The following is a 19,530-nucleotide window of genomic DNA, read 5'->3' as shown; positions in this document are numbered from 1 at the left end:
CCGTGGACTTCGGATCTGGAGGTTGGTGGTTCGAGTCCTAGTCAAGTCTATGCCCACCATGTGAACAACTTTGCCAGGTAAGAGGATATTTCATTTCATCTTCATTTTATATTATTTTATTACCTTTTTTTGGTACTTATTTAGAAGTCACGTCAATGGAAAATCGCTACAAAAAGGAGCTGCCACAAATGAGCAGTTACCAGTGTTACTATAGGGTTAGGTTAAACGCAAAAAAGGAGGATTACCTTTTACTAATAAAGTCGTATCAAAATTAAATTTTCTACCCCAACCTAGTTCGCTTGGAGGGTAGCTCGTCTGCCTTGTAAGAGCTAGGTCGTGGGTTCGATTCCCGTCCGGGGCGGATTTTATCCTGAACGGGGATAAGGTTCGTTCTCGGAACGGCTGGCTTTCTCCTACCTGTCTTCCTTCTCTCTTCGCTTTCGGGACGATAAGACCTTAACAGTTACAGTTCCCTCTATTCAACTTTTTTTAAGAACGTTTTCTCTAATCCTCCGTACATTTCTCTCTTCCCTCAGGACTATTTCAAAGCCAATGGCGAGTATTGCAAGCAGCCTCTCAGCAAATTGTTTTATTTCAAGTACAATATACAGTGTGTCTCAGCCAGTGAGTTCCTGAGTAGAATATTGCGCCAGGAACTCTGATTCAACAGGGTGTATGTTTCCCACGATGATAAGTGAATGTAGAGGTTTCCCCATGTCGGTTTCCGTCATGTTAGAGAGAGAAGTGGCTACAATGTGTTGAGTTTCGGAACCTACACGTGCAATACCTACAGCCAGATCAGCAGTACTTAGACCTGAAGCATAGGGGAGAGAAAAAAACAAATATTAACACAGAATGTGCCTAATTAGCTTGGAAGGTAGCGCGTCTGCCTCATAAACGCCAAGTCGCGGGGTCGATTCCCGCCCGGAGGCGAACTTTATCCTAGACAGATAAGTTTTGTTCTTGGAACGGCTGGCTCTCTCCTATCATGTCCCCTTCTCTTCGATATCAGGACGATAAGACCTCTGTTTGTACAGTTCCCTCTATCAAAACTCTTGAAAAACTAGTTGGAAAAAGGCAAACTCCCATTTGAATAATATTGGATAGAAGTAGGTACTTACCTGGTTTGGTTTTGGTGATTTCTACAAGTTGTTGTGCTGCCTGACTCACACTCATAAACCTGGGTGGTAGGTACTGGCGTGTTTTCTTAGTAAGACTTTCCAGTGTGGGCTCCTTCACTTGAATATCTGAGAATATGAAATATATGACAAATAGCTACAAACACTAATTATAATTAGGGTTGACGTTACAGAGCCATTTTGCTAAAATACAAAGCAGCTCAGCTGATGGAACCTACTGAAAAATATCTGCTGTGGGACTATAAATTGAGACCAGAGCAGCCAAATCCTAACCAGCCTGGCTAGCTGGAGGTTACAAAGGGTTGATCATGCTTCAAAGGAAAAGCACTGGTCCTCAGCATCTCTCTTGTTCCCCCACAGATCCAGACAAGAACTTTGCTCTGGAAGTGTATGGTAACAATTCCAAGTGTTTTGATCATACGAATCAGATGTGGGAGGAGAGATCTTGTCGTCAAGTGAGGCAATGGCAACACTGGGGTAGTGGATGTTATGAGTACAAGTGTCAGAGTGGACGACTACATATTATTGTAAGTATCGACAACACTGTAATCTAAAATATCTTTATCTTCGCCTTTTCCCGTGTTTAGACGGACAGGGTTGGCGTTTTTTGTCAGCCTCTCTGTCATCCCTGGGGTGATTGCTTTGGGCTGACATTTGATTTTGGCTCAAAAAAATAATAATAAATAAATAAAAAAAATACGAGGATTCCCTTCGCACTCAACCTTTGCTATTTCTTTAGCAAGCTGACATAAACCCTGACAGTTTGTATAGTGACATAAACCCTGACAGTTTGTATAGTGACATATACTCGTTTAGAAGTCACGTCAATGGAAAATCGCTACAAAAAGGGGCTGCCACAAATGAGCAGTGACCAGTGTTACTATAGGGTTACGTTAAACGCAAAAAAAGGAGGATTACCTTTTACTAATAAAGTCGTATCAAAAATCAATTTTCTACCCCAGCATAGTTCGCTTGGAGGGTAGCGCGTCTGTCTTGTAACCGCTAGGTCGTGGGTTCGATTCCCGTCCGGGGCGGATTTTATCCTGAACGGGGATAAGATTCGTTTTCGGAACGGCAGGCTTTCTCCTACCTGTCTTCCTTCTCTCTTTGATTTCGAGACGATAAGACCTTGTAGCAGTTACAGTTCCCTCTATTCAACTTTTTTTTAAGACGTTTTCTCTAATCCTCCGTACATTTCTCTCTTCCCTCAGGACTATTTCAAAGCCAATGGCGAGTATTGCAAGCAGCCTCTCAGCAAGATCCCAAGCTCTGAATCTTATCATAGGGATACATTACGTTGTGCTGGTACCTCACTAGGCGCTGGTATGCTGTGGCTATCTATACTGATCTCATTATTAGCACTCTCATATGATAGAGTGTAAGGCGTCATCCCATATACCTAATACATATGTAGGTATACACTGTGATAGAGTGTAAGGCGTCATCCCCTATAGCTAATACATTAGGTATACTATACACTGTGATAGAGTGATTTGAGGGTAATAGTATCCTATACGTATGATTTGATTCCCGGAGTAAGGCCGGACATACAAGTCAGAGATATTAGCACTCTCATGTGATAGAGTGTAAGGCGTCATCCCCTATACCTAAAGCATTAGGTATACACTGTGATAGAGTGATTTGAGGGTAATAGTATCCTATACGTATGATTTGATTCCCGGAGTAAGGCCGGACATACAAGTCAGAGTTTACTTGCGCAGGTATGCCTGTGCAAGTAAACATTTCCGGTAATGCGTAAGAGCCTGTCCCCACTTGTCATTCGGAAAAAAATCGTGTCGTGTGTACTGGGAACACTCTCATTTAAATTGTATTGCCTTACAGGACATTCGGAAAAAAAATCGGGTGAAACTCATGACAATGTAATGTAATTTAAATGAGACTTCCCATTACACACAAGATTTTTTTTTTCCGAACGACAATTAAGAACAGGCTCTCAAATAGATGGCCGGCCTTGAACTTTGTGTTTTGGTATTTTAATTTCCAATTTTTCGTAGACGTACGAATCTCAGCATAATCAGCATCGTAGGCTCTCACATAGATGGCCGGCCTTGAACTTTGTGTTTTGGTATTTTAATTTCCAATTTTTCGTAGACGTACGAATCTCAGCATAATCAGCATCGTACGACATTTATACATTTGTATTCGTACGGATTTGCTATGTATGAACGAAAGACCATCAGTCATACATTGCGGGTAGATGTGAACTTTTACCTTTAATTATAGAAATCATTTTCCCTCATGTTGAAAGTTTATATTACTATTTCAAACCTGCCCCTTGGTCCAGAAAGAAGTTCTTATTTTACATTTCGCACTTCGCAAAAGATGTGACGTGAATTGCAGAGGAAAAGCATTGTAAAACCATTCTTTTAAAATGTGATGTAATTTTGACGTCAAAATATTTGCGAAATGCGAAGTAGGTATTATAATCTTATAGAAATCATTCCCTCATGTTGAAAGTTTATATTACTATTTCAAACCTGATCCTTGGTCCAGAAAGAAGTTCTTACTTTACATTTCTAACTTCGCAAAAGATGTGACTTCAATTGCAGAGGAAAAGCATTGTAAAACCATTCTTTTAAAATGTGATGTAATTTTGACGTCAAAATATTTGCGAAATGCGAAGTAGGTACAAAGTGTTAAAATTGCTTCCAGAAATAGACCATCATTGGACCGTAAGAAACAACATATTCATAAGGTGTATTTTCCTTTGGAAACGAACCGATTCCGATGTCGCGTCATCTTGGATTTCCCATGGTTTAGTATTATTAGATATTAGTGCTTTATTTAGACTGTCGAATTAGGACATGTAGTCCCATTATCTCAACAGTTTAATATTGCACCACTTTATTTAAATCATAAAGTACAAAATGGTAGGTACAGGCGTTATCATGTCAAAAGAGGGGAAACGAGCTTCAGAAGAGGGGAAATTCGGCAAGGAAAATGCATAGAATTTTGATCTGTTCTTTAGAATTTTATAATAATCTTCATTCTTATTCGTAATATTTTATTATGTATTGTATTTTTGTGAATGTCTCCTGTAAAGTGCATGAATTTGAGAAGGTGCAAGTGTTTATTTCTAATCGCAAAGTTAACACAGAGCAAAGAAATCAGCTGTGTATCGCTGTGGGACTATAAATAGGGACCAGAGCAGCCAAATCCTAACCAGCCTGGCTAGCTGGAGGTTACAAAGGGTTGATCATGCTTCAAAGGAAAAGCACTGGTCCTCATGCTTGTTGACTGTGGTTCAGGGCGGACCAAGTAATCTTGGCTAGAGACAATAAACCCCCCTCAGTGCAGCTACTTCACCGCTACAACAACTGAAGAACAACACCTTTTTATTCCACCAAATTCTTTTATAATGTATATGGGTTTCCAGTCGATGGAGACATACCTTTACAGCAAGAAGTGCAATAACTATTAGAGCTTACCTAATAAACATAAAGTGTGTAGTCCTCTGGATTTATTCTCAACTATTTTATCATAGAAGCTATCGGGTTTCCAAGACTCAGTCCAGAATGGTATGGATACTGTCTCGCCGAAATTGTAGAGCTGAAAAATTAGGAAGCCACAGGTGTTAGTTTGAATTATTTACCCACAAGTTATGATCTCTTGTATTGATTCTTATTATTTTTAATTCTCTTTGAGCTAATTTCGCAATTCTTTCTGAATGAATATGTTTTTATTTTATTAATAATGCCACTTTATTAAAGAGGTTTAATAGAGGGAACTGTAACTGCTAAGTTCTTATCGTCCCAAAATTGAGAGAAGGAAGACAGGATAGGAGAAAGCCAGCCGTTCCGAGAACAAACGTTATCTGTTAGGAATAAAATCCGCGGGAATCGAACCTGCGACCTAGCGCTTACAAGGCAGACGCGCTACCCTTCAAGCTAACTATGCTGGCCATAATTATCTTTGAATTAATATCTCAATTTTCTAATGAACTTACTTGTAAGCCGCAGCACCCTGCTGCATTCAATATGGAAGCATTATGTACCACCTTGGTTGGGATGTTACTCTGTCTAGCTCTCAGTACTAGATCAGTATGTGTGGTAGCTCCATATGGGTCTCCTACTACCAGTAGAGCTACATCCTCTACATCAGCATTGTGTAGAATGACATCACTTGCTGACTCAACCATCTCCCGATCTGCTATGATTATGTCCTTGCCGTAGAATGACTTCTGTAATGTGAACAATGTTACGTATATTGACAGTAGCTGGGTGGAAAAATGGTATCTCAGGGAGGAGGAAGGGGGGAATAAAACTATCATTACTTTTTCTATATCTAGGTATGAATCCCAGGTGTAAGAAAAATATAAATAAATAAGAAATTCAATTGATTACACATATTTGATGTTGAACTAGCCTTGAAGAGGTATATCTTCTCACACTTAGGACTTGAACCTTGAGCAATTACAGCTTTAATCAGGTCACAGTGACTTTATCTTACTCACCATGTCATCAATAATATCATCAATCAGGATGGAAGTGTATGCCTCTAAATATACTCGATCACATTTCTTTACAATCTCCAGGCCTTTGACAGTGATGTCTTTTACATCACCCAATCCTAGTCCCACAACATAGAACATTGTGATTGGTTTGCTGTAGAATAGGTATCAAACCTGAAAGAAAAAGATACTCTACAGTTGAATGCACCAGTTCCCAGCAGGTCACTGACATTGATAGCTACTCCAACAAAATGTTAATAACTAGGTTCTGAATAAAAGTATATTTTTGACAAAAACAATTACTTCCAGAAATAGACCATCGTTGGACCGTAAGAAACAACATATTCATAAGGTGTATTTTCCTTTGGAAACGAACCGATTCCAATGTCGCGTCATGTTGGATTTCCCATGGTTTAGTACAGGCGTTATCATGTCAAAAGAGGGGAAACGAGCTTCAGAAGAGGGGAAATTCGGAAAGGAAAATGCATACAATTTTGATCTGTTCTTTAGAATTTTATAATAATCTTCATTCTTATTGGTAATATTTTATTATGTATTGTATTTTTGTGAATGTCTCCTGTACTCCTGTAAAGTGCATGAATTTTGAGAAGGTGCAAGTGTTTATTTCTAATCGCAAAGTTAACACAGAGCAAAGAAATCAGCTGTGTATCTCCAATAAAAGTCATTCCATTGAATTTTTTCTCCAATATGCAATTATGTACGTACATATAAAAGTTTTCGTAAATTCATGCACTTGTAATAAATAATGCGTAAATGTCCGGTTTTCATATTCGCTATGTATCTCGAATAAAAGTCATTCCATTGAATTTTTTCTCCAATATGTAATTATGTAAAAGTTTAAAAGTTTTCGTAAATTCATGCACTTGTAATATTTATATGGTTAAGGTGTATGTTTCATATTCATATTTCTGTGATAAATTATTTTACGTATAAAAGTTTTCGTAAATTCATGCACTTGTAATATTTATATGGTTAAGGTGTATGTTTCATATTCATATTTCTGTGATAAATTATTTTATTTCTATTAGTGTAGACATTTTAGACAACGTGTAACTTTATTGTATACTATTTTATACATATTCCATTATATTGTGTCTCTATTTCTATTAGTGTAGACATTTTAGACAACGTGTAACTTTATTGTATACTATTTTATACATATTCCATTATATTGTGTCTCCTCCTTCTCCTTTACTATTTTGTACATAGCTTTAGATGTTGACATATAATGTATGTATCTACAGTATGCCCCAGAATCCCTGTACCCCCTTTATCTTTTCAACGGCCAAGATTTCAGTGCTCAGAGAAAAAGAGGAGTTTAGTCGTTTCAATTTAACATCTCATTTATTTCAACTTGAAAATATTTCTTTTTTAACATTCCGCTATACATATTAGGTATGATTATGGCAACAAACTGTTAATAACTAGGTTCTGAATAAAAGTATATTTTTGAAAAAATATTAAAGAATGCAGAGACAGAGAGTGAGGCTGTAGTGTAGAGCCTTACCTCAGTAAAATGACAGTCTACTATTACTTCTAATGGTACCAATCTGTGTTCATTCACTACTATCCAATCCAAAGTCCTCATGCAACTTTCTAACGGTAACTTGTTGAAGATTGGCCAGAGTACCGATTACAATTTGAGTGGCATCCTTGATATCGTTATACTCATGTAGTTTACTCATAACAACATCTCTGATCTCGACAGCTTGTTCAAGATGAGCAAGTTCTTCATCAATGAGCTTTTCTTTCTCGAGTAAATCTTTGATCTTACTTTCATCAGACTGAAATAAATTCCTGTACCCCCTCTATCTTTTCAACGGTCAAGATTTCAGTGCTCAGAGAAAAAGAGGAGCTTGAGCTTAGTCGTTTCAATTTAACATCTCATTTATTTCAACTTGAAAATATTTCTTTTTTAACATTCCGCTATACATTTTAGGTATGATTATGATTCTTCAATTATTTATATGTGAGAAAATGTTATTAATTAGAGATGGAAATGATAGCTTTATCAATAAATAATTTTAGTTATCAATAAATAACTGCCTGTTGACATCGTTCAGTGTTTGAGTAAGATCTCGGCCATTTCCAATAGAATAATACATTACATATCTGTTTAAGCTCATGTACTGTGTTACGCTTGTTTATACTTGGTATTCCTCCTCATGGCCTCAGTAATTCTACCAATCCAGTCCCCGCTAGGTAGCAGCAGTTCACTAAACAGTATAGTCATTATCTTGAGACGATAATGCCTGTTGACATCGTTCAGTGTTTGAGTAAGATCTCGGTCATTTCCAATAGAATAATACATTACATATCTGTTGAAGCTCATGTACTGTGTTACGCTTGTTTACACTTGGTATTCCTCATGGCCTCAGTAATTCTACCAATCCAGTCCCCGCTAGGTAGCAGCAGTTCACTAAACAGTATAGTCATTATCTTGAGACGATATAGGAATCCAAATATCATTGATATCAGAGTGATAGCTACAGCAAAGAATATCAAGTTCATGATAGCACAATAACAGTAGAGGATGTTCAGTAGCCATTGGACAATGTCTCGGGGACCCATGGTCCTAAGTTCGATGCTATGAGGCAAACTTTGTCTAATATTTCAAATGGGACAATATCCTAAAAAGTTTTTCCGATAGGTTGTGATTGTTCTAAAACTTATTTTCTTCACCCAAAACTTTAACCACAACTTCCGTTACTTTATTGACTTCGAAATTCATTCTTCATGGTTCAAGATATGTACACAATTCCTCCTATTCACTCTCTAGTTTTGAGATGAGCTTAGAATTCTTCTCATATTATTAGGAAGCGTTGTAATTTTGTACAATGGATTTGGATTGCTTTATATTTAAAGGCTTCATGTATCAAGTTATACTTTGTGTTGTGGATGTTGCTATATTTGCATGTGTTTGTGTTGAATATTTCTATTTGATAGAATGGTGGCTAGTAGATTTGTCCACAGTGAAATCGATTGATTTTTTTTTAGCTAATATGTAAATGAATAACAAGAAAATCTGTACAACGTTTTCTATTGGCGCTATTCTAGAATGTCTATTATGTACATAACTTGTTCTGTCTTATATTTCCTTTATACAATGTATGCATTTATTTTGTATTATAAATTCTCCTTTGAGTTACCAATAAATTAAATGTTACAATAAAATCAAGTGTTTTTTTCTTTTTTCTTCACAGTTGATGGTTCAATTTGAGTTTGTAAGCGCTAGGTCGCGGGTTCGATTTCCGCCTGGGGCGAATTTTATGCTAAACAGATAAGGTTCGTTCTCGGAATGGCTGGCTTTCTCCTATCCTGTCTTCCTTCTCTCTTCGATTTCGGGACGATAATAGCAGTTACAGTTCTCTCTATCAAACCTCTTGAGTTTCAAGTGCGAATTTCGAGGTTTGCCAGTGTTGATGGCTAGTTCCCAGTAGATCACTGAAGTTAAGCAACGTAGCGCGTGGTTTATATCTGGATGGGTGACCATCTTGGCAATCGCGTGCTACTGGCCTCTTCCGAACCCCATCAGGCTGTGTGAGGTTGTCACCGTATGGAGGGTAAAACCCCCGTCACTGAAAACCCTGACAGTTTGTATAGTGACATAAACCCTGACAGTTTGTATAGTGACATAAACCCTGACAGTTTGTATAGTGACATAAACCCTGAAAAAAGTGAAAATTTTTCCATTTCGTCCATTTTTTGTATTTTATTATTCACTTCCCCTCCTTTTCTTTTGACAGTTTGTGTAGTGACATAAACCCTGACAGTTTGTATAGTGACATAAACCCTGACAGTTTGTATGGTGACATAAACCCTGACAGTTTGTATAGTGACATAAACCCTGACAGATTGTATAGTGACATAAACCCTGACAGTTTGTATAGTGACATAAACCCTGGCAGTTTGTATAGTGACATAAACCCTGACAGTTTGTATATTTGATTACAAAAATCTGATAATTGATTCTTTATTCTCAGAACAAAAGTGACAATTTATTTTAACATTACCATTATACAAGAAACCTGAAGAAATAGAAACAACGAAGCAAGAAAAGAAGCATGAGTAGAGAGAGAGAGAGAGAGAGAGAGAGAGAGAGAGAGAGAGAGAGAGAGAGAGAGAGAGAGAGAGAGAGAGAGAATATTGTGTCTCCTCTCTCTCCCTCCTTTACTATTTTGTACATAGCTTTAGATGTTGGCATATAATGTATGTATCTACAGTATGCCCCAAAATTCGTGTAACCCCCTTATCTTTTCAACGGCCAAGATTTCAGTGCTCAGAGAAAAAGAGGAGCTTAGTCGTTTCAATTTAACATCTCATTTATTTCAACTTGAAAATATTTCTTTTTTAACATTCCGCTATACATATTAGGTATGATTATGATTCTTCAATTATTTATATGTGAGAAAATGGTATTAATTAGAGATGGAAATGATAGCTTTTATCAATAAATAATTTTAGTCAATGCCTGTTGCCAGTGCTGAGTGCACCCTAAACACTAGAGATTGCTATCAGTTCATTTCAAATCTTACCATTAGCAACAGGAGAAAAAAACTTGGACCAAGATGGTATCTAAGAAACTTGGGTTGGACATGAAATTTTCAATATCTTGAGTATAATCTTATCGACACTGATGAGATAAGTAAATTGATTACTGAATTACTGATAAGTGATAAGATTTTCACACTTGTTCCACATGCCACGATTTATTCCAACTTCCAACAGATTTAAAATTTGAAAATCGCGCGTAAAATTTTGTTTACCATTTTAGTTCAAAACTTTATTCGCCAGGTAGCGCTAGCATTACGCGTATTTTATTTTGTGGCAATACGCGTATTTTATTTTGTGGCAACGTTGGAAAAAAGTGAAAATTTTTCCATTTCGTCCATTTTTTGTATTTTATTATTCACTTCCCCTCCTTTTCTTTTGGATATTTTTGGATTTGAGTGAAAAATTTTTCACCTCTGTTGGAAGAGAAAAAAACTTGTATCCTTTTGTCGCCATCTTTTTTTTCCAACAAATCCACTTTTTTTTATTATTAGCATTTGAACTAGCAAATGGAAGAAGAAATCAGCTGACTTTGCATTTTATTATCCAGAACAAAAAGCACTGTGGTGGGGATAAAAAAAGTGACCACAGTGGAATATTTTGGATTAGGAAAAATTTCCATTTCACATAAATAAAATACCCCTATTGATCAAATGATCAAAAACTAGGAGGTTAGAGAGTGGTGGATAAAGCTAAAGTGAAGCCAAAATTATTACGTCATAATTTTCATGTTACCTATAAAAATAATCTTCATTATTTTTGCCAAATACAGGGACCTTATGACTTATGATAGGACTATCGTCCCTACATTGATGTTAAACGGAAGATAATATAGGAGAAAGCCAGCCGTTCCGAGAACGAACCTTTGGTATACATCTGTTTAGGATAAATCTCTGCTCCAGGCGGGCAGGTTAGAGTGGTGGATAAAGCTAAAGTGAAGCCAAAATTATTACGTCATAATTTTCATGTTACCTATAAAAATACTCATTATTTTTGCCAAATACAGGGACCTTATGATAGGACTATCGTCCCTAAATTGATGTTAGACGGAAGATAATATAGGAGAAAGCCAGCCGTTCCGAGAACGAACCTTTGGTATACATCTGTTTAGGATAAATCTCTGCTCCAGGCGGGAATCGAACCCGTGAATTAGCGCCTTCAAGGCAGACGCGCTACTCTCCATGATAACTAGGATAAGGAGAGTAAAAATAAATATTATTTTCATGTTATATCTGTTTATTTTTTAAAAAAAAAGACAAAATTTGACAAAAGGAAATAAAATGTAAAATCCAAATAAATAATAGGTAGGTAGGTCTGTATATTATTCCAACTAAGAGGCTGGATTAATACCCTAGGCATTCTCTTCCATCCAACCCTCTAGATATTAATATTTCACTTCATACTATCTGTAGTTTGTACTGATACATTGATTGGCATAGTGCCCTTTCTGAGAGCATTTGTAACACTTGATTTTAGATTTATCCCGTGGTAAGGTTTTCTTTTTGGGTATCTGCTCTACTAACACCCTACTACATTGATTGGCATAGTGCCCTTTCTGAGAGCATTTGTAACACTTGATTTTAGATTTATCACGTGGTAAAGTTTTCTATCTGTAGTTTGTACTGATACATTGATTGGCATAATGCCCTTTCTGAGAGCATTTGTAACACTTGATTTTAGATTTATCCCGTGGTAAGGTTTTCTTTTTGGGTATCTGCTCTATTAACACGCTACTACATTGATTGGCATAATGCCCTTTCTGAGAGCATTTGTAACACTTGATTTTAGATTTATCACGCGGTAAAGTTTTCTTTACTTTGGGTATCTGCTCTACTAACACCTTACTACATTGATTGGCATAATGCCCTTTCTGAGAACACTTATAACACTTTTTAGATTTATCACGCGGTGAAATTTTCTGTACTTTGGGTATCTCTTCCAGCAGCTTAGGTTTCTTCATTGGACATGAGGGCATATAGTGCCCCTTGTGAGCACATCTGTAACATATGATTTCAGAACTGTCCAGTGGTTTGTGTAACTTGGGTTCCTCCTCCACTGTAGAAACTTCTTGGCATGAATCTGGTTCCTGAATGTGAACATCGAGAGGCTTCCAGCAGCTTAGGTTTCTTCATTGGACACGAGTGCATATAGTGCCCCTTGTGAGCACATCTGTAACAGATGATTTCAGAAATGTCCAGTGGTTTGTGTAACTTGGGTTCCTCCTCCACTGTAGAAACTTCTTGGCATGAATCTGGTTCCTGAATGTGAACATCGAGAGGCAACTCTGTAGCTATAGTTTCTTCTATCACCATGGCTGTGGGCAAGTGAACATCAGGCACCTCTAGGACTTCAGATGTCATCCTCATTGCCAAATGTAAATCTCTACAAAATTAGAAGAGAACAATCAAACGTGTGTCAAATTCATTTTGAAAATCTTGAATGCATAAAACACGCCAGTCAACCTAAAGTCTCGCCGCGCCTGCCTTCTAAGCACAAGTCGCGCCGCGCCTGCCTTCTAAGCACTAAGTCGCGGGTTCGATTCCCGTCCGGAGCGAACTTTATCCAAGATAGGTTCGTTCTCGAAAATTCATTTTGAAAATCTTGAATGCATAAAACACGCTAGTCTACCTAAAGTCGCGCCGCGCCTGCCTTCTAAGCACTAAGTCGCGGGTTCGATTCCCGTCCGGAGCGAACTTTATTCAAGATAGGTTCGTTCTCGGAACGGCTGGCTTCCTCCCATCCTGTCCTCCTTATTTCTTTGATTACATACAGTTCCTTAAAACTCTTAACAAGAGCTTGACGTGTGTCTCAGCCAGTGAGTTCCTGAGTAGAATATTGCGCGAGGAACTCTGATTCAACAGGGTGTATATTTCCCACGATGATAAGTGAATGTAGAGGTTTCCCCATGTTAGTTTCCGTCATGTCAGAGAGAGATGTGGCAACAATGTGTTGAGTTTCGGAACCTACACGTGCAATACCTACAGCCAGATCAGCAGTACTTAGACCTGAAGCATAGGGGAGAGAAAAAAACAAATATTAACACAGAATGTGCCTAATTAGCTTGGAAGGTAGCGCGTCTGCCTCATAAACGCCAAGTCGCGGGGTCGATTCCCGCCCGGAGGCGAACTTTATCCTATACAGATAAGTTTTGTTCTTGGAACGGCTGGCTCTCTCCTATCATGTCCCCTTCTCTTCGATATCAGGACGATAGGACCTCTGTTTGTACAGTTCCCTCTATCAAAACTCTTGAAAAACTAGTTGGAAAAAGGCAAACTCCCATTTGAATAATGTTGGATAGAAGTAGGTACTTACCTGGTTTAGTTTTGGTGATTTCTACAAGTTGTTGTGCTGCCTGACTCACACTCATAAACCTGGGTGGTAGGTACTGGCGTGTTTTCTTAGTAAGACTTTCCAGTGTGGGCTCCTTCACTTGAATATCTGAGAATATGAAATAGATGACAAATAGCTACAAACACTAATTATAATTAGGGTTGACGTTACAGAGCCATTTTGCTAAAATACAAAGCAGTTCAGCTGATGGAACCTACTGAAAAATATCTGCTGTGGGACGGGTAGGGGCCTGGTTGTGGCCCCGTGGGGAATTGATTGGGAGGCATGAACTGGGGGGCACCCTGTGGTGGAGGTCCAGGGAAGAATGGATTGGGAGGTGCAGGAGGGACAGGTGTGTAGGTGGGAGGTTCAGGCTGGCTATTGAGCACAGGGGTGGGGGAGATCTCAGCAGCGGGTGGAGGCTTAGGTTTCTTCGTGCTCGATATTATCTGAGTGTGAACCTCTTTCCTGAAATGAATCAATTAGACATCAGATGTAAATTAGTAATCAATTACACATCAGATGTAAATTAGTACCTCGTCCGTCCGCACACTGCAGGAAACGACTTTTTCTTCGACACAAATGTTTTTTCGTGTTTTTTGTTAGTGTTCGCTATGCCAACGAAGAAAAATTCGCAAAAATTGTAACTTCTGACGAAGAAAAATTCGTGAAGTGTGAACGGGCTGTAAGGGTTTGTCAATTTTCATGAAATCAGTCATCTACGAGTGTGTTTACAGCTAAAGAGTATTTGCTCATTAGTTGGCCCACTCGATCCATCCACCCCGTCTGTCCGCACACTGCACGAAACGACTTTTTCTTCGACACAAATGCTTTTTGTTAGTGTTCGCTATGCCAACGAAGAAAAATTCGGAAAAATTGTAACTTCTGACGAAGAAAAATTCGTGAAGTGTGAACGGGCATACCTCGTCCGTTCGCACACTGCACAAAACGACTTTTTCTTCGACACAAATGTTTTTTCGTGTTTTTTGTTAGTGTTCGCTATGCCAACGAAGAAAAATTCGGAAAAATTGTAACTTCTGACGAAGAAAAATTCGTGAAGTGTGAACGGGCTGTAAGGCTTTGTCAATTTTCATGAAATCAGTCATCTACGAGTGTGTTTACAGCTAAAGAGTATTTGCTCATTAGTTGGCCCACTCGATCCATCCAGTCAATTTTCATGAAATCAGTCATCTACGAGTGTGTTTACAGCTAAAGAGTATTTGCTCATTAGTTGGCCCACTCGATCCATCCAGGCCCTGAACTCTTTTCTAAGCGAGTTCCACAATTCACTGAACTACTACTAGTATAAAATAAGAGATAAGAAGAGCCAAATAAGAACGCAGTCAAACACATGAATAAAACAATGTTTCTTTTTCTACAAAGTAAGTACATACAATAATAACAATATGTATAATAATGATTTAATGATGTATGAAAGTATCCCGTTTTTTGGGTGACTTGTTATTTCTTCCGTTAAAAGGAAACTCCAATTCTTCAGGTACAATATTGCAGATTTCTCCATCGCCCATTTCCGATTGTTGACTGTGGCTCAGGGCGGACCAAGTAATCTTGGCTAGACACAATAAACCCCCCTCAGTGCAGCTACTTTGCTACAACAACTGAAGAACAACACTTTTTTTTTTATTCCACCAAATTCTTTTATAATGTATATGGGTTTCCAGTCAATGGAGACATACCTTTACAGCAAGAAGTGCAATAACTATTAGAGCTTACCTAATAAACACAAAGTGTGTAGTCCTCTGGATTTATTCTCAACTATTTTATCATAGAAGCTATCGGGTTTCCAAGACTCGGTCCAGAATGGTATGGATACTGTCTCACCGAAATTGTAGAGCTGAAAAATTAGGAAGCAACAGGTGTTAGTTTGAATTATTTACCCACAAGTTATGATCTCTTGTATTGATTCTTATTATTTTTAATTCTCTTTGAGCTAATTTCGCAATTCTTTTTGAATGAATATGTTTTTATTTTAATTAATAATGCCACTTTTTTTAAAGAGGAAATAGAGGGAACTGTAACTGCTAAGTTCTTATCGTCCCAAAATCGAGAGAAGGAAGACAGGATAGGAGAAAGCTAGCCGTTCCAAGAACGACCTAGCACTTACAAGGCAGACGCGCTGCCCTTCAAGTTAACTAGACTGGGCATAATTATCTTTGAATTAATATCTCAATTCTCTTCTAATGAACTTACTTGTAAGCCGCAGCACCCTGCTGCATTCAATATGGAAGCATTATGTACCACCTTGGTTGGGATGTTACTCTGTAAGCTACTCCACCAAAATGTTAATAAATAGGTTCTGAATAAAAGTATATTTTTGAAAAATATTAAAGAATACAAAGACAGAGAGTGGAATGTAGTGTAGAGCCAAGAGCCTACTTACCTCAGTAAAATGACAGTCAACTATTACTTCTAATGGTGCCAATGTGTGTTCATTCACTACTATCCAATCCAAAGTCCTCATGCAACTTTCTAACAGTAACTTGTTGAAGATTGGCCAGAGTACCGATTACAATTTGACAAAATATTAAAGAATGCAGAGACTGAGAGTGAGGCTGTAGTGTAGAGCCAAGAGCCTACTTACCTCAGTAAAATGACAGTCAACTATTACTTCTAATGGTACCAATCTGTGTTCATTCACTACTATCCAATCCAAAGTCCTCATGCAACTTTCTAACAGTAACTTGTTGAAGATTGGCCAGAGTACCGATTACAATTTGAGCGGCATCCTTGATATCGTTATACTCATGTAGTTTACTCATAACAACATCTCTGATCTTGACAGCTTGTTCAAGATGAGCAAGTTCTTCATCAATGAGCTTTTCTTTCTCGAGTAAATCTTTGATCTTACTTTCATCAGACTGAAATAAAGAAAAACAAATAATGTGGCTTTTTTTTCCATAACTTTGGTAACTATGCAGAAGTCACGTCCGTGGAAAAGAAAAGCTCCTTTTTGTATTTAACCTAACCCTATAATAACACCTAATCACTGCTCCAATTGTGAAAACTCCTTCTTGCATTTAACCTAACCCTATAATAACACTGGTCACTGCTTATTTGTGCCAGTTCCTTTGGTAGCAATATTCCACCGACGTGACTTCTGCACAAGTACCATAACTTCAAAATGGGGTGTCCCCCATTTTGATTAAATTTGAAACTTGTTTAATGTAAATGAGGAATTTTTCTATGCCCATCATGTTTTGAAACTCAATCAAATCTTTATAGTAAGCTCTATTGGAAACCTCTTCCCAAGTAAGTTCTACAGTTTACTGGACCACCTGATAACTGGATAATATGCTTGCTAGGATAATCTATCAATTTTCATGAAATCAGGCATCTACGAGTGTGTTTACAGCTAAAGAGTATTTGCTCATTAGTTGGCCCACTCCATCCATCCAGGCCCTGAACTCTTTACTAAGCGAGTTCCACAATTCACTGAACTACTACTAGTATAAAATAAGAGATAAGAAGAGCCAAATAAAAACGCAGTCAAACACATGAATAAAACAATGTTTCTTTTTCTACAAAGTACATACAATAATAACAATATGTATAATAAATGATGTATGAAAGTATCCCGTTTTTGGGTGACTTGTTATTTCTTCCGTTAAAAGGAAACTCCAATTCTTCAGGTACAATATTGCAGATTTCTCCATCGCCCATTTCCGTCCGGTTGTATCCTTGGCAACTGAATTCAAACACAATGGAACATAAAGTTTTAATGATCAACAACAATGACATATTATTTTGAGAATTTTTAAAACTAGATAAAGTAGCAATAACCAACATAAATATAAGGGAAACTTTTGTAGTATACTCAATTGTTTATTATAAATTCTCTTCCTCAATCATACAAAAAAGTACGAAATACAAATGTTTGTAGAGCTAGACAAGGATCTTAAGTTATATTAAAAACCTTCCCTTAAATCGAAAAACTTGTTGTAAAAACAAAGTTGGAAACTGTCAACGACTTACCTTGAAATAATAACTGCTTTCTTTGTAACACACTTGTTTTACGCCCCCTACTGACGAAATGTGATTAGATCTATTTTGTTCATATTCAAATAACGAAAATGTTAAAGAAACGAAAAATCTTGCAAGAAGAAATAAAAATAACATAATGAAAGCTAGACTTTGCTTTCTGCTCACATTTTTGTATAAACCCTTGCTTAAATATTCTCTTATGCCAGTTCATTAAGATTAATCAATTTGATTGTATAATTTTAAATCAAATATCAAACAATCAGATTGATTAACTTTAAGTTTTAATAAGAGTGTGGTCTCGGATATTAGTATTTTGCAATCACATACCGAAGTCTCTTCTATTCTGAGGATAAACAGGGGCTAAACCGGCAAACTCTACGTTTTGATGGGGTTTCAAGAATGATTCGTCATGCGATCCTGAACCAGTTGGGATATGTTTTCAACTCTTGTCATTATCATTAGTCAACACAGCTAGACCCAGTGAAACAACATTGAACTTTTCACGTTGCTTCGAGATAATACTTACCAAATTAGCCAGGATCTTCTTCAACACTTCCTCCCGTTTCTTCAATTCTTTCATATCTTCATCAAGCGATGCCAGTAGTGTGTTTGTCTGTTTTCCACCATCGCTTGATTCTGTTGTAGACGTTAGATTTGCATGTGATTGACTTGGAGTAGGGTTCATCTGATTCCCGATCGTATTAGCTAAGGATCTAGGAGTATTACTAGCTTTTTCATAACTTTGGTAACTATGCAGAAGTCACGTCCGTGGAAAAGAAAAGCTCCTTTTTGTATTTAACCTAACCCTATAATAACACCTAATCACTGCTCCAATTGTGAAAACTCCTTCTTGCATTTAACCTAACCCTATAATAACACTGGTCACTGCTTGTTTGTGCCAGTTCCCCATTTTGATTAAATTTGAAACTTGTTTAATGTGAATGAGGAATTTTTGTATGCCCATCACGTTTTGAAACTCAATCAAATCTTTATAGTAAGCTTAAGCTCTATTGGAAACCTCTTCCCAAGTAAGTTCTACAGTTTACTGGACCACCTGATAACTGGATAATATGCTTGCTAGGATAACCTACCATGGGACCATACCAGTGCTGAGTGCACCCTAAACATTAGAGAGTGCACTCAGTCCATTTCAAATCTTACCATTAGCAACAGGAGAAAAAAACTTGGACCAAGATGGTATCTAAGAAACTTGGGTTGGACATTAAATTTTCAATATCTTGAGTATAATCTTATCATAAACTGATGAGATAAGTAAATTGATTACTGATAAGATTTTCACACTTGTTCCACATTCCACGATTATTCCAACAGATTTAAAATTTGAAAATCGCGCGTAAAATTTTGTTTACCATTTTAGTTCAAAACTTTATTCGCCAGGTAGCGCTAGCATAGTCAGCTTTGTGAAAGAGGTGGCTTTAGTATTGGGAGAATGAAGAGGCATATTATGTATCGGGAAAGTATTTGAGGAACATGCTACAGATGATGAAATAGAAGAATGAGTGATAGGTGTTGAAGCAGAGGTATAACTGACAGGCATTGAAGTAAAGGAATGAGTGACTGGTGTCGAAGCAGAGGTATAACTGACAGGCATTGAAGTAAAGGAATGAGTGACTGGTGTCGAAGCAGAAGTAAAACTGACAGGCTTTGAAGTAAAGGAATGAGTGACTGGTGTTGAAGCAGAGGAATAACTGACAGGCATTGAAGTAAAGGAATGAGTGACTGGTGTTGAAGCAGAGGTATAACTGACAGGCATTGAAGTAAAGGAATGAGTGCCTCATCCGTCCGCACACTGCACGAAACGACTTTTTCTTCGACACAAATGTCTTTTTCGTGTTTTTTGTTAGTGTTCGCCATGCCAACGAAGAAAAATTCGGAAAAATTGTAACTTCTGACGAAGAAAAATTCGTGAAGTGTGAACGGGCTGTAAGGATTTATCAATTTTCATGAAATCAGGCATCTACGAGTGTGTTTACAGCTAAAGAGTATTTGCTCATT

The 19,530-nt window shown here is 37.5% G+C and overlaps 4 protein-coding genes and 3 long non-coding RNA genes across 11 annotated transcripts; 3 read left to right on the top strand and 4 right to left on the bottom strand.

Moving 5' to 3' along the window:
- Nucleotides 1-48: 48 nt before the first annotated feature.
- On the top strand, nucleotides 49-2,976 carry LOC113466177. The gene is made up of 3 exons (XR_003390649.1): nucleotides 49-77; nucleotides 2,351-2,553; nucleotides 2,759-2,976. It is a non-coding gene; the product is annotated as an uncharacterized LOC113466177 (long non-coding RNA).
- On the bottom strand, nucleotides 616-18,838 carry LOC103506226 (diphthine methyl ester synthase). 4 transcript variants are annotated; one of them, XM_026821367.1, is made up of 7 exons: nucleotides 18,606-18,838; nucleotides 16,115-16,391; nucleotides 5,614-5,784; nucleotides 5,107-5,340; nucleotides 4,589-4,709; nucleotides 1,122-1,247; nucleotides 616-814 (listed from the first exon to the last, which is right to left on the bottom strand). In XM_026821367.1, exons 3-7 carry the CDS (start codon nucleotides 5,749-5,751, stop codon nucleotides 618-620), a joined length of 816 nt encoding a protein of 271 aa, XP_026677168.1. In that variant the 5' UTR covers nucleotides 5,752-5,784; nucleotides 16,115-16,391; nucleotides 18,606-18,838; the 3' UTR covers nucleotides 616-617. The 4 variants fall into 4 exon arrangements, with proteins under 4 accessions (XP_026677168.1, XP_017298279.1, XP_008468838.1 ...); XM_017442790.2 differs by having other exon boundaries at nucleotides 18,676-18,838; XM_008470616.3 differs by lacking the exons at nucleotides 16,115-16,391; nucleotides 18,606-18,838 and adding an exon at nucleotides 15,914-16,044.
- Nucleotides 3,196-4,245, top strand: LOC113466178. 2 transcript variants are annotated; one of them, XR_003390651.1, is made up of 3 exons: nucleotides 3,196-3,577; nucleotides 3,787-3,919; nucleotides 4,035-4,245. It is a non-coding gene; the product is annotated as an uncharacterized LOC113466178 (long non-coding RNA). The 2 variants fall into 2 exon arrangements; XR_003390650.1 differs by lacking the exon at nucleotides 3,196-3,577 and having other exon boundaries at nucleotides 3,587-3,919.
- LOC113466180 lies at nucleotides 6,736-7,609 on the top strand. Its single transcript, XR_003390653.1, has 2 exons — nucleotides 6,736-7,026; nucleotides 7,571-7,609. It is a non-coding gene; the product is annotated as an uncharacterized LOC113466180 (long non-coding RNA).
- Nucleotides 7,138-10,350, bottom strand: LOC113466176 (DNA repair protein SWI5 homolog). Its single transcript, XM_026821372.1, has 2 exons — nucleotides 10,167-10,350; nucleotides 7,138-7,415 (listed from the first exon to the last, which is right to left on the bottom strand). Exons 1-2 carry the CDS (start codon nucleotides 10,167-10,169, stop codon nucleotides 7,188-7,190), a joined length of 231 nt encoding a protein of 76 aa, XP_026677173.1. The 5' UTR covers nucleotides 10,170-10,350; the 3' UTR covers nucleotides 7,138-7,187.
- Nucleotides 11,789-12,542, bottom strand: LOC108252012 (cellular nucleic acid-binding protein-like). Its single transcript, XM_017442773.1, has 2 exons — nucleotides 12,281-12,542; nucleotides 11,789-12,237 (listed from the first exon to the last, which is right to left on the bottom strand). Exons 1-2 carry the CDS (start codon nucleotides 12,540-12,542, stop codon nucleotides 11,789-11,791), a joined length of 711 nt encoding a protein of 236 aa, XP_017298262.1.
- On the bottom strand, nucleotides 12,989-15,994 carry LOC103506253 (diphthine methyl ester synthase-like). The gene is made up of 5 exons (XM_008470638.2): nucleotides 15,914-15,994; nucleotides 15,724-15,792; nucleotides 15,247-15,367; nucleotides 13,495-13,620; nucleotides 12,989-13,187 (listed from the first exon to the last, which is right to left on the bottom strand). Exons 1-5 carry the CDS (start codon nucleotides 15,992-15,994, stop codon nucleotides 12,991-12,993), a joined length of 594 nt encoding a protein of 197 aa, XP_008468860.2. The 3' UTR covers nucleotides 12,989-12,990.
- Nucleotides 18,839-19,530: the final 692 nt, after the last annotated feature.

Source organism: Diaphorina citri, unplaced genomic scaffold (assembly GCF_000475195.1).
Source record: "Diaphorina citri unplaced genomic scaffold, Diaci psyllid genome assembly version 1.1 scaffold224, whole genome shotgun sequence".
In the NCBI taxonomy this organism is placed as follows: domain Eukaryota; kingdom Metazoa; phylum Arthropoda; class Insecta; order Hemiptera; family Psyllidae; genus Diaphorina; species Diaphorina citri.
This window is presented reverse-complemented; position numbering and strand designations above follow the sequence as displayed.